Source organism: Strongylocentrotus purpuratus, unplaced genomic scaffold (genome assembly GCF_000002235.5).
Source record: "Strongylocentrotus purpuratus isolate Spur 01 unplaced genomic scaffold, Spur_5.0 spur5_scaffold_20, whole genome shotgun sequence".
NCBI lineage: Eukaryota > Metazoa > Echinodermata > Echinoidea > Camarodonta > Strongylocentrotidae > Strongylocentrotus > Strongylocentrotus purpuratus.
This window is the reverse complement of record NW_022145606.1, coordinates 49,291,612-49,308,144: the sequence shown is the minus strand read 5'-3', so window position 1 is coordinate 49,308,144 and position 16,533 is coordinate 49,291,612. Positions and strand designations below refer to the sequence as shown.

General features: G+C 49.1%; 1 protein-coding gene across 1 annotated transcript; it reads left to right on the top strand.

Annotated features, from left to right (window-relative positions):
- Positions 1-487: 487 nt before the first annotated feature.
- Positions 488-15,250, top strand: LOC115927519. The gene is made up of 3 exons (XM_030993547.1): positions 488-1,013; positions 14,403-14,442; positions 14,709-15,250. The coding sequence occupies exons 1-3, from the start codon at positions 565-567 to the stop codon at positions 15,228-15,230; spliced, it is 1,011 nt and encodes a 336-aa protein (XP_030849407.1). The 5' UTR covers positions 488-564; the 3' UTR covers positions 15,231-15,250.
- Positions 15,251-16,533: the final 1,283 nt, after the last annotated feature.

The window sequence follows — 16,533 nt, the reverse complement described above, 5'->3', positions numbered from 1 at the left end:
GCTTCCATTACTTACCGAATATATTCTCGGATAAGATCTGGAATGTACGGAAGCGTTAAAGTGCCATTCTACTTGACGACATGACGAGATATTTCATCTTGTCAAGTCGACTTAATATCCACATAATATCCACATGAACTGTTTGTGAAGTCGGCTTGGCAAGATAATTTATTTCGCCATGTCGACATTACTTTTTGGGTAGTCGACTTGGTAAGATAATATATGTCGCCATGACGACATGTATGTTTTAGAAGTCGACATGGTAGGTTAAATATCTTTACATGTCGACATGATATGGATATTAAGTCGACTTGACAAGATGAAATATCTCGTCATGTCCTCAAGTATAATGGCACTTTAACGCTTCCGTAGGAATGATCTAATGGTTTAACACACAAAACAAGTTATCAACTATTAATGTTATATTCTTCGACCAATCCGTCTGTAATTCTCTCTCTCTCTCTCTCTCTCTCTAAACAACAGGTTAAGACCGTGCATTTCGAGGGATCGACTCTAACTAACGACGTGACGAATGGACTATGGTCTTGCCTTGGATCATTTTCGATGCTACATACCCTCACCATCTCAGACTCCTCTATCAGTTTCCCCCCATCTCCTCCGGAGCTTCCATCCTTCACACATCTATCAGCCGAGAGAATGACTTCATTCTGCTACGAAGGCATACTCCCATCGATACCTGGAGTGAGAGATATCGATGTTTCTATCGATGCTGCAGAGATCGAGACGAGCAACACTTTTCAGATCACCACCGCATCCAGGCCTATGACTAGGGCTATGGATGAACAGTTCTTTGTTCATATCAGACTACACGCATCACTCACCACAGACAGGAAAATTGAATCAGGAGAGACAATTGGAGGGATTAGTCTTCTATTTGAAGACCAAACCAAAAAACCACAGCGGCTGAATGTGTCCGGGGTGAGGGGCAGAGACGAAGAAGCCTTGGTGGACCTGTTTGTCAAGACTAAACAACTAACGTACTTGAACTTGGGGTAGGTCTATGTAGATCTAACGTTAGATATAAAGTTAGATCTAACTTAGGTCTAACTTAAATCTTTATTCATGTATGGTGGTGTGACCATAGTTCGCGCGTGACCTTAGTTCGCTATCTCAAGAAATGATCAGTAAGATTTCGAAAATTTGATATCACTATAGGTCTAGGTCTAGATCTAGACCCTAAATGGAAATAGAGAAACCTAACATTACTAAAGTCGCCCTGATCTACAGATCATAGGCTAAAATGTATTACGTATTAAATACTACAAAAGAGACAAAGAACTTACCGGTATAAAGCTCGGAGTGTCTCGCAAGTCTGTACCAGTCAGTGTATAGCAGTTCTCAATCTGTCTTGCCAGTGGACGAAGACCAATGGCGCCCTCTTGTGTTAGGAGCTTGTCTGCCTTGCCAGTGCACGAAGACCAATGGCGCCCCCTTGTGTTAGGAGCTTGTATGAGCTTGTAATAGCTTGTTGGAGGGTGGGGGCAATTCCTACTACACTCCCCCCCCCCCCCCCCCCCCCCCGTTTTAAAAAACCCAGAACCAATTGAAATAAACCCAGGGAAGTATCTTACCCACAACCGGATGGAGAAAAAAAAATTATGCGTTCCCCTCCCTTGTGGCCGTACAACAACCCAATCTAAAAACATGTATGAAACATGCCAAACGAGACCCCTAACGAGCAAATCATGGGGTAAATACAACATGAAAATATATTTGTTTTATTGGTTAAAAAATGAATACTTAACACTACAATTGCCAGGGGGAGATTCCCTACCCAAAACAATCCACCCCCCCCCCCCCCCATAGCGGAGTGTGACTGGAGAACCAGAAACTCACCTAGGTCACTCCGGCGCAGGAAGGAGGCGTCAGTTCCGCTATAGCACGGAGCGGGCCATTTGGAAAAAAGTCCCCCCTGGAACAACCGAAACATATGCCAACGGGCATTTAGGAGAAAATACTAAAAATCCAACAACTTACTGACATACAGTATATGTTCTTGCTAATGTAGCAAAAACAAGGTGATAGGGACTAAATAATCCCCACCTCAAGTATACCCTGAAAATTTAACGGACCCCTAGTGCTACGGGAACAGAAGTTCCCGTGCACACCCGACCTACGGTATATGTTTTTGTTAATGTAGCAAAAACAAGGAGATAGGAACTAAATAGTTCCCACCTTCAAGCGCACCCTGAAAATGTAGCACTACAGGAACAGAAGTTCCCGTAGCTAATATAGCAAAACATAGAGATAGGAACGAAAAAGTTCCCACCTTCAAGCGCACCAAGAAAACTTAGTGCTACAGGAACAGAAGTTCCCGTAAACACTCGACCTACGGGCCGTAGAGCGCTTGGGCGTTGGCCCGAGTCTGCTCCAAGAGGGCCTGCAGATTGTCACCCCTCATTTCAGCTACAAACTCCCCCACCTCCCCGATGTAGGCGGGAGTGGCGTAAATAACGCCTCCCCAACGGTTAGATGTGGAGAGTCGGTCTCTAGCAGCAGCCGACTCCGCGGCAGCAGGCTAAGGGCAGCCCGCTGTTCCTGGTTGTAGGACCTTACTAGAGCGTTGAAGCTAAAGTAGGCGTTGGGAAAAGTTTTTCCCCACGCCTCAACTTCACGAGGGCCCAACGTGCAGCAGTGAATATGGATACGTTGATGCCTATTCACCCTCTGTTGGACCTCCTGCCTACAAACCTTGGAAGGTCCATCGGAGGTTGGAGCCCCCTTCTCCCCGCGGATGTGCAAGATCAAAACCCTGCCAGTGGCCCCGATCTTCTCCAGGATGGCCCGGAAAAGAGTCAGTTGGGCCCCCCACGTCCTAGGGGGCATGGAGTAATCTAACCCCACCTCCCCCAGGGCGCTGACCCTGGCGTCACATATGAGCCTGCCCAGGGCGTCCAGGGCTGGCTCGTCGATCACGTGGGCGTGCTTCGGGTGCACCCCTACTGCCACCTTCCACCTCCGGTCGTCAGGGAACCGTATGTCCCGGTGCCTCCTGGGGTCACAATAGTTGATGACGCCCCCACAGAGACGCACCGGAACCCGTGGCTCCCTGCCCGAGATGGCCTCTATACAGTCCAGGCCCCTCTTCCCCACCCTGGCTTCTAGCCTGTCCAAATGGAAGTGGCTATCGAAAGCCAGGGGGATAGGAGGTTTAGAGATGACCCGGGCATTAGTATTGCCTGGCTCCCTGGAGCGCACAGTAGGTCTCAAATTTGCAGGTGGTGGAAACACACTCGCAACAGGAGCAACCTTAGCAGGATTCTCGATCCCGCTACCCCCCTTTGCTGGCGGTCCAGTGTCCCGCCTCTCCGAAACAGCAACAAATTAAAAATTCCCGCCTTCGGATTTAACCGGCGCGGCCGCAGTGTCCTCCGGAAGGGGAACCCTCCCGAGGTACTGCAGCTGATCCACCTGGCTGTCATCTAACTGGGAGACCAGCCAAGCAAGGATGCGCCAGTAGAGGAGCGCCGCCGGCGTGTTGAGAGGACGGGCACAGATCTGGTTGGGAATGGCACCCCCCGACTGCTCAAGGAAGGAAAGCATGTCTCCCTCCATTGCAGCCGGGATATTCCACTCCCACCATTCCGGTGCCTCCTCGTTCACGTAGTCCATTAACCCTTCCAGGCGGGGAGAACCCATGATACACTCCGCCAGGAACCTCAGGCAGGCCACCTGCTGGAGTATCCGGGGCTCCCCGGAAGAGTGCTTCCCCTGGCACAGGCGCAACGCTACGGGCATATGCCCGTATACGTGCTGCCGTAGTTTGACACTGGGGCGGGCCCCGCACATGGGACACACCCCTCGCCCCTTATGCTTCTTAGCAGGTCCCGTGACGGACCCGCTCAATGGCCGCTTTCCCTGGCCTGGCCGTTTTCCCTGGCCTGCCTGGTTTCTCGCATCCTGGCTTAACTGGCGCTCTACTGCCCTCGCGTCCGGGTATGGAGTCCCTTCCTCCCGAGAGGTTATACCCTCCCCGGAACCCTGTTCCCCACCCTGTGCCCTCGCGCCCCCAGGAGATGACCCGGGGGTAGCTGAAGAAAATGACCCGGACCCAGGAGAAGAATTCCCGGTGGTGTCCATGACTTCTTCCTCGCGCGGTCCCGATTCCATTTGGATGTCTGGGAACTGACCCACAGCAGGTTCCTGGCACACAGTGCCTGGATCCGCTGCTGAATCCTCTATCCCTGACCCTGGGAACTGTGTTCCCTGGGTTCGTATGCCGCCCATGTTGGAAGGCAACAAAGAAGCCCTCCCCCGGAATGGTGACAATTGAGCCAGGCCGTGGTGAAAGCGTCGGCTCTCAACCATGCCCGGCTCCCACCAAGGAGTATCGGGGTCGAAGTACATAAGTGCCTCGTCCTCCTCCTCGGCTCCCTTCCCGGCCCCCAGTAACGGGAACCTGCTGATGTACTCCTCCAGGGGCAAACGCCCCCGGAGGTACTCATGCAGGCAACCAACCCAGCCCGCATCATCATTGGTGACCGCCCGCCCATACGCCCCATCGAGGGACCCCAGGACTACGTCCCAGGGAAGCTGCGACGGGGCCATACGCACTATTACACCCGGATATGGAAGGTGTCTACCCCTCCCTAGCCAATCCAGGACCCCCCTAGCTACTACTTCCTCCCTTGGAGGTGCCATATCTGCCCTTCCCCTAACGGTACTCCCAGGAACCCCAAGAAACCCGGCCCCCCTTGCTCCTCAGAGGGCGCCAAAAGCCTATCCCCCTCTGATATGTCTTCCAGGTCTGAGAAGTCATCCGTGTCTTCCTAAGGTAGCGGCAAATTCGCCGCTTCCTCCATCTGTAGGGAAGAAAAGAGAAAGGCGGAAACACAATTAGTTCCCGCCCCAAAATAACTACCTCTAACCTTACCTCTTCCTTCGCTCCACACACAGAGGACAATAATACTTATCTATATGGGTACTCTCGCTGGGGGTTACCCCTACGCAGTCCCCATGGAACCAATCTTCGCAGCCGTCGCAGCCGATCATAAAACGGGTCTCATCATATGGCTGGCGACATATACAAAACAAGGTCTCCGGGTCGACTCGCCTGCTCTCTTGGCACCACTCCGGCAACTCCCGGTCCCGACATAGCTTGAGGCGATCCTGATGGACAGTGGAGATCGACTTTCGGAGTTCTACCCGATAAAGATCTCGAGTCAGCCTCTTAACCACCCTCCCGGGGCCTTTCCAAGGGCTGCTCAGTTTCTTACATCTGCCCTTGACCTGTGCAGTGTCAAGGACATACACTGGATCACCCTCATTGAATTGCCGCCGGAACGAGTGCACATCGTAATCCCGCTTCATTCGTTTCTGGGCGCTCTGTAGATTGGCCCTAGCTGCCTCATGCGCCGCCTGGGTTGCCCTGACCAGCTTGCTCAAGTACTCCTCCCGATCCAGGGTCAAATTGCCCCTGGGGAGAGGATACATTAAATGGGCTGGCTGGTTCACCTCCCGCCCGAGCATCAACCGGTTAGCGGTATATCCGGTATTCCGGTTAACTGTAGCCCGGAGTGCCCCGGAGATTTGTGGCAGGTACTTGTCCCATTCATTTTGGTTCCGCCCCACGTAGCACCGGACTGCATCCATCAAGGTACGGTTATACCTTTCTACCTGGCCATTTCCCGAAGGTCGGTACGGTGTTGTCTTGGCCTTGTGAATCAGCAGGACTTTGCAAACTCCCTTAAAGAGTTTGCTTTCAAAATTGCGCCCCTGATCCGTAAAAACCGCAAACGGGTAGCCGAAACGGCAGAAGAATTTCCCCACTGCAGCACGGGCAGTCTCCTCCGCCGTCTGAGATGGTAGTGGGATACACTCTACCCACTTGGTGAACTGGTCCACCATCATGAGTATGTGCTCGTTTCCCCTGGATGACTTAGGCAAGGGCCCAAGAAAATCCAGGTGAACCCGCTCCATAGGTGCCCCCGCGTGATAATTGCGCATGGGACTTTTACTGTACCTGGTTGTCTTTTTGTTCTGATTGCAGGCATGGCAAGTTCAGACATACTCCGCCACATCCTGGCCCATTTTGTACCAAAAGTACTTGACCCGAATGTACGACTTGGTCCGATCCCTGCCGGGATGACCCGCAGCCGGAAGGTCATGACCTGCATACATGATCTCCTCCCTCAACGACCTGGGCACCAGCAGCAATAAGCCCTGGTCATCACCATGTTTGCAGATGACCCCTTCGACCCGCATGAACTGAGTCCTGTAAATCCAGAGGAACTTCTCCTCTGGACCCCACAGCATTATGGTGGCCTCATCGGGTTCCCGCTGATCCTCTAGCCATTTACTCAGCGCCTTCAGAGTAGGATCTTTCTCTTGTTCGACCCGCACCCTGTCCTCGGGCAAGGATAACCCATCCCCAACTCCAACAGACCTTAGTCTTACGGTCTTTATAGTGGGTTCCTCCACCGCGGCTCCGGCTTCCCGAGGAGAAGTGCAGATCACCGCATTGGTTTTCCCGACACCCGCTTTTGGTTCCAATTCCAGCGAGGCTCCCACTATCGCGGCACGGCCAGCAAGAGGGGTTATATTGTCGACTACCTCCCCAAATGCGGCCCAATTCTGGTGAGCCTTGGAGCAGTACCCACACCCTCCGCACGGCAGATGTTGTAGGTTAAAGCCCAATCGGTACTCCTCGCAGAGGGGCTCGGCCAGTGGGACCCTAGAAAGAGCATCAGCATTAGCGTGCTTCTTGCCCGGACGATGTTCCAGACGCATGTCATACTGACTGAGTTCCTCCATCCAGCGAGCCAGCTGCCCCTGTGGGTGTTTGAAATGGAGCAGCCACGTGAGGCTGCTGTGATCCGTACGGACCACAAACGGCTTCCCTAGCAGATAGTGGCGGTACTGCCGAGTGAATTTAACCACCCCTAGCAGTTCCCGCCTGGTGACGCAGTACCGCCGCTGTTCCGAGGTCAGCGCACAACTGCCATAGGACACCACCCTCTCCTCTCCTCCTTGCACCTGAAGGAGTTCCGCCCCGATAGCGTCATTGGAGGCATCCGTATCCAGGATAAATGAATCCCGGCTGTTAGGCATAGTGAGTATGGGTGCCTCGGTGAGGCGGTCTTTAATTTCCTCAAAGGCATGCTGCTGGTCTATTCCCCAGTGAAACGGCTGTTTCCCGGTGATCCGGTAGAGGGTAACCGCAATCGCAGCATAGTCCTTGATGAAGGCCCGGTGATAATTAGCCAGGCCCAAGAACTGCTCGACTTGTCTGGTTTTCCTTGGGGTGGGCCATTGGCGGACTGCCCGGATATGCTCCCCCCGGAGATGGACCCGGTCGGCACTCACCTCCCTCCCCAAGAACTCTACCCTTTCCTGGAAAAGGACGCACTTTTTAGGCTTCAATTTAAGCCCAAATTTCTCAAACCTCCCCAGGATCTCTTCTAAGTTGGCGAGATGGTCCTTACTCGATCTTCCCAGGACGACCACATCATCCAGAAAGGCCAGGACAGTCTGCCAATTTATACTCCTTAGGATCAGGTCCATTGCCCGCGAGAAAGTCGCTGGCGCATTGCACAGACCAAACCCCATACGCACAAACTCATAGAGCCCGTACTTAGTGGTAACTGCTGTTTTCTTCCTATCCCCCGCCTTGATTTTTACTTGGTAGTAAGCCGAATTTGCATCCAGCTTAGAAAACCAAGCATTATCCGCCAACGAGTCCAAACATTCCTCGATATTCGGCAGCGGATAGACATCCTTACGGGTTACTGCATTCAATGCCCGATAGTCGATGCACCACCGGACTCCCCCGTCACGTTTTCGGACGAGGACTGGGGCCGAGGCCCACTCAGACTGGGTAGGTTGAATTATCCCTGCCTCCTCCATTCTGTCCAGGTGTGCCTTCTCCTCCTTAGCGAAATTCAATGGAGTACGCCTCATTTTCTGCTTCACTGGAGCGGCACTTCCTGTATCGATGGAGTGTTCAAGTTCGTCAAAATTCCCCAAGTTGAACTCATTCTGAGCGAAAACCCCCGAAAAGCGAATAAATCCCGGAGTTTGCCCCGCTCTTCTTCCGACAAAAGGGTCGAGGACCGCTCGTAGAGGTCTGTTAGGTGCGGCGGAATTTCCCCGGTTCACTCCGTTTTTGATTTGGGAGACCACCACACTTGGGCCAGCAGGAGCCTCCCCAATAGCCTCTTCTTCCTGTATTCTCGCGCCTCCCCAAGGACGTCTGCACAGGTAAACTTCAGGTGCCGGTCCGTGGGGTTGATCACATATACCTTTCCACTCTTCCCCGCCCCATGTAAGGAACAGGGAACCAAGACAGCAGGTAGGTTCAGCAGTGGTTCAAACACGAAATCCTCTAACCGTTGATCTAATACACCTGTCACCCGCTTAACGGCATTGGGAGGAACGGTTACCCTCTTTCGGACATACACTCTAGCTACCCCTTTTTGCCTGGGGTTATCCCCATGCTGCATGGGAATTTCCACTTCCCCCAGCAGTAACCTGGGGTGATGCATGTGAATTACGGCCCTATGTTTATTGAGGAAATCCCTCCCCAGTAACATGTCGTCCGAAATGGGTGCAACATATAACTGCTCGGAGAACTCCTGTCCCCCCAACAGAATACTCACCGGCCCCGTTACTAACCCCCTCATGCTCATATTCCGTCCCGCAGCATGTAACACGGCCTCCCGCCGTTTTTCGGGCTGCGGTTCTAGGTGCTGTAGCACCCGATCCGAGATGATTGTCACCTCCGCCGCCGTATCTACTATTGCCTTAAGGGAGAAACCCCCTATCACTATTGGGATAGTAAGGGAGGAACTGGACTGTAGCCGGCAAACCACTACCTCCGCCCCTTCCTCCCCCGATTCCGGATCCGGGGCGGCATCCGGCTCCGAAGTGGCATCCGGCTCCAGGGCGGCATCCGGCTCCGAATCTGAGGTGGCATCCGGCTCCAGATCCGAGGTGGCCTCTGGCATCAGGTCCAGCGACCCGATCACCTGTGGAGGATTCGAAGGTTCGCAAAATGTAACCTCCTCTATGTACTGGGAGAGTGCCTCGCCCAGCTCCGTGGTGGCTTCAATCACTCCCATCCCATCGGAACCAGGCTCTCCTATCTGATTTAACTCTTCCTGAGAAATAACCGCCCGACTAACCGGTTGCCCGGTTAGCGGCTGGCCTCGTTCGGGTCGGGTCGGGGACTGGCCTCCTCCTCCTCCGACCCGCTGGAGTTTCCCGCTTCTTGGCAATTGACACAAGAAACCCGCGCGTTCCCTCTGTCTCCCCGAGCTATGGGACATTGGTTCCGGTAATGCCCTTGTCCCCCGCAAGCATAACACCGGTCACCCCCCGGGGACTTGGCTCTTTCCCGGGAAGCCGCCGGCCTTGACTGTAGGGTATCTAGGATCTTCCGGACATCCCGCTCTATGTTAGCTACCCGGGGCTCCGGGTTAGCTACCCGGGCCTCCAGGCGGCCCTGGCGCTCCACCATTCGGCGTTCTACTGCAGCGAGTTGTCCGTCTTCAGGTCGACTAGGAGGTTGGGGGGATAAGTCCACTTGGCGGACTTCAATTTCCCCCGCATCCTCAAAAGCCACCGACTTACTTGGACGCACCCGCCCGTACATGGCTCGGTACACATGTTGATGCCATTGAATATGCCCTATGGCTTCCCCAACGGTAGCGGGATGCTGGGTCAGTGCGTGGCATCCCGCCTCCCGATTTAAGCACCCTTGGCTGTTGTGAATAGGGCCCCAGGTCCCCGGTAAATACTCGGAGAGCTAACCCGAGCACCCGATCAGACCACTCAGGCAGGGATTCCTCTGGCCCCTGCTTGGCAGACGCAAACTCGAGTTGGGCAGATTCCGGCAATCCGCTGTGGTCGAAGCGCCGCGCCAATTTTTGGACCAACGGGAAGTACTCCAGGCCCGGCTCTTGTTCCAGAGTCAGGCTCAAATAATCGCCCGCTTTCCCCTCTAGGCACCAGCTTAGCTGATTCACTCTCTGGGGTCCATCCCATTCCTGCTGGTCTGCAAAAGCAGTGAATTTATGGAGAAAAGCCCTCCAGTTTCCGCGCCCATCAAAAGAAACAGTCCTGGGGAGTCGCTGGTAGGATGCCCTACCCGTGTCCCCCCCTTGCCTATCCCCCCCTGGGGGCATAGGCCCGATGTATCTGATTCCCTGGGATGTGACTACCCTCCCGGCCTACTAAGGGTTGGAACTCCTCACGGATATCCCTGGCAATAAATCCAGGATAGGGCGGGGCCTGCGGGTCCCGCCCCACATCTACCCCCTTCAATTAGGCCGCCCCTCAGGGCTTATGCCCCCCTGCTCCATTGCGGGCACACCCCCCAACCAAGAACGCCCTCCTGACTCCCCCTGGGGGCCTGGTCTCCCCTCCCCAAGGGTTGACAACTCGAGGGTCTGTCCTCCCCTAGGGTTCCCCTAGCTCTATACGAGGACACATGGGGTCAAGCGACTGGTTCACCCCCCCCCCCCCCCCCCCCCCGGGGGTGGAAAATCCAGTCGGGGCTACGCCCCGGGGCCTTCCCGATACATCCCCTTGGTTAGAAAATGGAGGCGGATACACATCATATGGGTATTGATGTCCCCCCGCCTCGGCCTGAGCTCCGCAGGGGGTGCTAGTGTTCGGGGCCCGCTGCCCCGACGGAGTAAAAAACACACTCTGGCTAACCCTATCCTGACTGGGAGCCCCCCCCCCCTGCCCCCCGGGTAGCCTCCCGAGGAGAAAAGTCGAACCCACCTAGAAGCCCCCTGGACTCTGCTAATCCTGGGGACGCCTCAAATAATTCCGGGGTTATATTCCCGTGCTCAGTCCGGAGACCCAAAATGATCCCGGCCTGCGCAGGAGCGAGCCCCGGCATGACTGCGAGTTCTTCAAAAGAACACACATTAATGGGGAGCTTAGCCCCCCCATCCGTCATACTCATAGCGACACAATAATCGCAAAAGCCTTAAAATAGTCCACTAAAAATACCACTAACTAACGTCGGGATAATTACCCGACAGAAAAATAAGTTTCCTAAATTCTTAACTGAAATCTACTAGAATCAACTAGTATTAACTAGAATTCTAGATTTTACTAGAATTTACTAGAATTAACTAGAATTCTTCTAACTTAGGTGCAGCCCACTCAATCCACTCCAACACGGATAATCACACACGATTTTTCTTTTATTTATTTTTTTTTTTTATTTTATTTTTTTTTTTTTTTTTTTATGACTCCCGCACTACACTGAGTGGGTGGGTCCACACACAACACGCACACAAACCAAACACTCACGCACCTAAAATACTACAAACAGCCTACTGCTATCAACCACTAAAAGCAGGTCTAGGTCCTAGATCTGATAATAGGTCCAGGCCTAGACTCTCAATATAATGGCACAGTCAACCTGCCCCCAAATCCGGGCAAAACAGGCTTCAAATCACCAATTCGAAAAAAGTAGATCTAATATTAAACAAAAAACAAATCAGCAGAGAATATTTCCGAAACTTACCCCACTCCAATCGCCCAAAACAGCTCTAGCTTCCCAACAGTCTGCAAAAAGGCAGCAGGCAAAACAAATCCCTGTCAACGATCCACAGACAACCGAAAACAAAATGGCGTCGATCGAGAGGAGAAGGACTAAAAAATATCCCTCCGCCGAATCCAATACACTGTAGTGTGTGGTAAACGCTTTTGGCGCGAACGGCAGTCTCCAAAACCTGCGCGCTCAAACAAAATAACACGCACTCAAAAAATGTTTCAAACCGGGCTAGTATTACAGCCCGGCTCGAAATCACGCACGAAACAACCGCTAAACACAAAACGATACCTAATCAGACACCCCACACCACCAACTAAGCTCAAACATTCGCTACAGAAAATCCAAACACGCACACTCGAATCGCACTGCCTTCAAACCCCCAGTGCAAAAGTTCTGCCACAGCTGTGCCGGAACTATACTCGGAGTTAACGAGAGCAGACGATCGACCAAAAAAATCAAAAAATCACCGCAAAAATGTCTTAAACTGAGCTAATATTACAGCCCGGCTCGCGACACCCACACGAAACAACAGAAAAATATACACAACAAATGACGAAATAGGCAAAGCAGAGTAGCCCGCCCTGCCCAAGACGAAAATTCGAAATTTAACTTAGGATCTAGTCTACTGATTATAACAAATCACAGCGAGCAGCTTAGCCCAGCGCATCGGACCGCATATGTTACCTAATGCTTTAGGGCAGCCGTGCTCGCTGTGCAAAAATCACAAGTCTTAAAATTCCTCGCAAATGCAAGCAAGTAATTTGCTCGCAGCGCCAATGAAGTCGCCCTGATCTACAGATCATAGGCTACAATGTATTACGTATTAAATACTACAAAAGAGACAAAGAACAGCACTTACCGGTATAAAGCTCGGAGTGTCTCGCAAGTCTGTACCAGTCAGTGTATAGCAGTTCTCAATCTGTCTTGCCAGTGGACGAAGACCAAAGGCGCCCTCTTGTGTTAGGAGCTTGTCTGCCTTGCCAGTGCACGAAGACCAATGGCGCCCCCTTGTGTTAGGAGCTTGTATGAGCTTGTAATAGCTTGTAGGAGGATGGGGGCAATTCCTACTACACTACGGAGAGAAAACATTTTCTATGGAATTGGAGGTGAAATTAGTAAAATATTGACAAAAGATCGGCAAATGTTGCAGTCTTTTTGCGTCCGTTCTGAAAAAATATGAACTTGCTGACAAGGGTCTGTAGCCTAGAATCTAAATCTTTATTTTAAGAGCAAATGTCATCAAAATTGTAAATAAAAAGTGGTACCAACCAGGGGCGGCGAATTATTTTCATGACCGGGGCGACAAAGTGCGAGCCTCAGGGAGCATAGACCCTAGATCCAGTGAACGAGAGGGGTGAAGGTGACGGAAGTGACTAGATCTAGGCTAGGTCCTATCCGGTATCCCTTTACACTTTAACATGTTTTTGAAGTTTTGTTGTATTAAAACATGACAGTATTGTAGTCTACAAACAAGCAATAGGTATATACTTTTTTCACACTTCCCCTTCACATTGCCGGTAATTAGTGTGCAGTCCGAGGCGAAGTGTTGTAAATATTTAGAATCTAGACCTCTAGAGGTCTAGGCTAGTAGGTCTAGGTAAATTTTAGTAAACTTTAATCATAGATCTAGGCCTAGACCAGTTTAGAGCTAGGTCTAGACCCGAGTCATGTAACGAAGGACCTTGAGTTTGACTTAAATACTATTTTTTAGAAAGATGTACACCATTTCCCTTTAGAAAACAGGCTACAAATGTTTGTATAACCAGGCTGGAAGGGACTCCTAAAAATAAAACTTAAAAAAGAGCGAGCGGAATATTAGTCTAATTTTGTTAGCACTGATCTATTTCTAGGTCTAGTCTATCTATAGACCCTAACTCTTAATCTTGTAAACCTACAGTGTGAAATGTGAACTGTGCTTAAGTGATACCAACGAAAAACAAATTTTCCGCAATATTTACTTGTACATTTTGAAGGACATTATGCGAGGGATTGTAGCTAGCGACCGAGCGAGAAGATTTTTTTCCATTTTTATTAGGCCTAGAAGTCTAGGCCTAGTCCAAACAATGCACTCTTCAGTCTTGGGCCCTCCAGAGCCTAACAAAGAAAAAATGTTGCAGCCTGTAGTCAGCATTTGCTATACATTTTGGGTGTGCACTTTTTCACATTTTCCGGTGTGGGGGGGGGGGGACGATCCCCTCCCCCTTAACATTGCCGCCCCTGGTGGTAACTGATTGAATGATATTTTTCCTTGCAAAATATCCAATTATCTTACATTTGATCGATTGAATTTTTCGATAAAACAGATGTAAACCTCTGTGCACGAAGTATTAAAGTCTCGTTGTTTTTATGACTTTTTCGTGAGTTGCAGCGCGCACGTACGCCAATCCGACATTGAATTTTAGATCGCGATATATCCTTTGACGAAAATTGTTTGTAATAGCCCCAATTTGTAGTTAAAAACTTTGCCGTCCATTCGCTTATAATTGATTTAAATAAATTTGTGTAAAATAATAAAGGGAAATAATGAATCAAATATCACATTTTTCTAATATTTTCAAAAAACTCTGTGAACTTTTTTTTTTCACTGCAGATTTTTGTGTTCATGTCGCTTTTTAATTTTAAGTCGGCATGAACAACAAATAATGTATTAAAATGGTGTTTTAAGGATTTTCTCATTATTATTGATATCATTATCATGATTATGTTTGTTATTATCATTACCATTATTATGATATGGTTATTATCATTATTGTTATTGTTATTGTTAGTATTGTTGCTTTCATTTACCTCATGTAATATTTGTTACCAATATTTGCTTTCAAGAATCACATTATTTCCCTCATTCCTTTTCAAATATTCTTTGTAGGAGTGGAGGTGGTACTCTACACAAAAAGAACAACGTCCAGGTGAGTGACTTTTGCTATACAGGTGCATGCATTTCCATTTGAAATATTCAACAAAGGGATATCCTCTGAACTTTACTATTAAAGGGAATTGCAAAACAGTTGCATTTTTTGTTTTGGAAAGAACTCAATTAATTCTCGGAATATGAAAGTACTATTTGTAATTTCAGCATTACTGACATGGGATTCTGTATGTCCACACGTTTATTCTCAATATTTAATTCGATGTAAATGGAAGTGACAAGTTTGTCTGTTTATATTTATTGCAGAATACTAGGCTTGAGATAGAGCAATGCCAGCTATCTACTAAGATGACCGAGAAGTTGTGGTCCTGTCTCAGATCCTTCACCTCACTGAACTCTCTCACCATCTCAGACTCCTCTCTCAGTTTCCCTCCATCTCCTCCTGACCTTCCATCCGTCACAAAGCTATTAACCGTGAGCGTGACGTCACACAGCTATGAAGGTCTGCTCTCATCGCTTCCTGGCTTAAGACGTATCGGTATCACTATCGATGATGCAGAGAGAGACATACCTCAGATCACGGCTTGTCTTCGTCGGACCGGAGGACAGCAGCTCACACACATCAACCTTTATGCACCATCATCACTCCCATCAGAGAAGAAGAGTGTTTCGAGAGAGACGATGAGAGGACTGGGTCTTCTAATCAGAGAACAAACCAAGAACCTGCAGGTGCTTTGGCTGCATGGAGTGAAGTGCACATACGAGGAAGACTTGGTTTACCTCATCGAGTGCTGCAGACATGTGAAGACGATGTCACAGCTGTGGTAGGTTCTTGTTTAAATCTTGTATAAAATAGATTAAAATCCGTTACTAGACGATCCTGTTTAGTTAGTCTGCCGTAGTTAAGCATAACGATACGAATGCGTGAAGGGGTGCACAGGTTCAAACTTGGGCGTAACCTCCAAGTTAGGATGGGTTTTGTTTTACTATTGCTCTCAATTGTTATTTTAGAATTTTCATTGTGCAGTCGCAATGAATATATTGAATTTGAATAGACCCCTCTACCTGTATTGAACATCCACAATTTTGATATACAGTTGCATGTATTATTATAAACCGTCGGAAGGTAAAATAATGTATGTCCATTTTGACTTTAAAAAAAATCATATCCTGATAAAAAAAAATTATCATTATCATAAATTGTCATTATTATTATAATTATTAGATCTAGGTCTATTATTATTTGTATTTTGCCACTACTATCACCATTATCATCATTTATTATTGCGTTTACTACTGTTAATATCATCATCATGTTATTATTGTCACTATCTTATTAAATATCATCAGTATCAATATTTTGGGTTGCAAGTAGGCCCTACGTGTTTTATTTTTAGGCAGAATGGCGAATCACCGAATACCGGCAGCGAATTCAAAAGTGTTGCGCTCTAGCTGCAATGAACCGTTAAAGGCAAACTGTCCTTTTTAATAAATCGTTTTTTCGGATACATCGTCCAAAGAACATCAAGTTTCATGAGGTGGCGGGTATGCCCCCCCCCCTCCCCTGGCCATCGTCAGCTCTTACTCTTCGACTCATAATTTGTGAATTCTCGAAGCTTAAGCAATGCCAAGCTAGGGGAAATGACTAATTTCCCCTTTTCTCCCCCTGGAGGATGTTTCATCAACTAAAATTAATTTTGATTTCAAAAATCAATTGTTAAAAATCAGGCTGAATTTCTTTTGGCTTAAGACTGATGCTCGTGAGCGGTTTCATCGAATCAAATTTAAACTATAATTGATTTTGATAAATATTAGGTTAAATTTAAGAGGGCTCTGTAATCAAGGCTAGTCGGTGTTGGGTCAATAAACCACAACATTGCGTCGATAAACTACTGCAAGAGAGGTTCTCGAAAAGTAAGTAAAATTCTGTTCTGTTGATACAAAAATTGTTATTTTGGTAGAAGGAAAGTATTACTCTCATTTGTAACCGAACGATATTTGAAATAAATATCAACTAAAAGCATTCCCCAACTGAGCTCAACTTGAGTTAACTCTTCAAATTGCACCAGTTCATGCATTTCCGTCCCATTCATATAGCCTACATTCATGCATGTTTAACTGTAGCCTACGT

What these genes read in the sequence shown, in the direction of transcription:
- LOC115927519 (XM_030993547.1), top strand. Translation starts at nt 565, where the DNA reads ATGCTACATACCCTCACCATCTCAGACTCCTCTATCAGTTTCCCCCCA. An exon ending in CTAACGTACTTGAACTTGGG is followed by an intron (nt 1,014 to 14,402) that starts GTAGGTCTATGT and finishes TATTCTTTGTAG; the next exon opens with GAGTGGAGGTGGTACTCTAC. An exon ending in ACAAAAAGAACAACGTCCAG is followed by an intron (nt 14,443 to 14,708) that starts GTGAGTGACTTT and finishes TATTTATTGCAG; the next exon opens with AATACTAGGCTTGAGATAGA.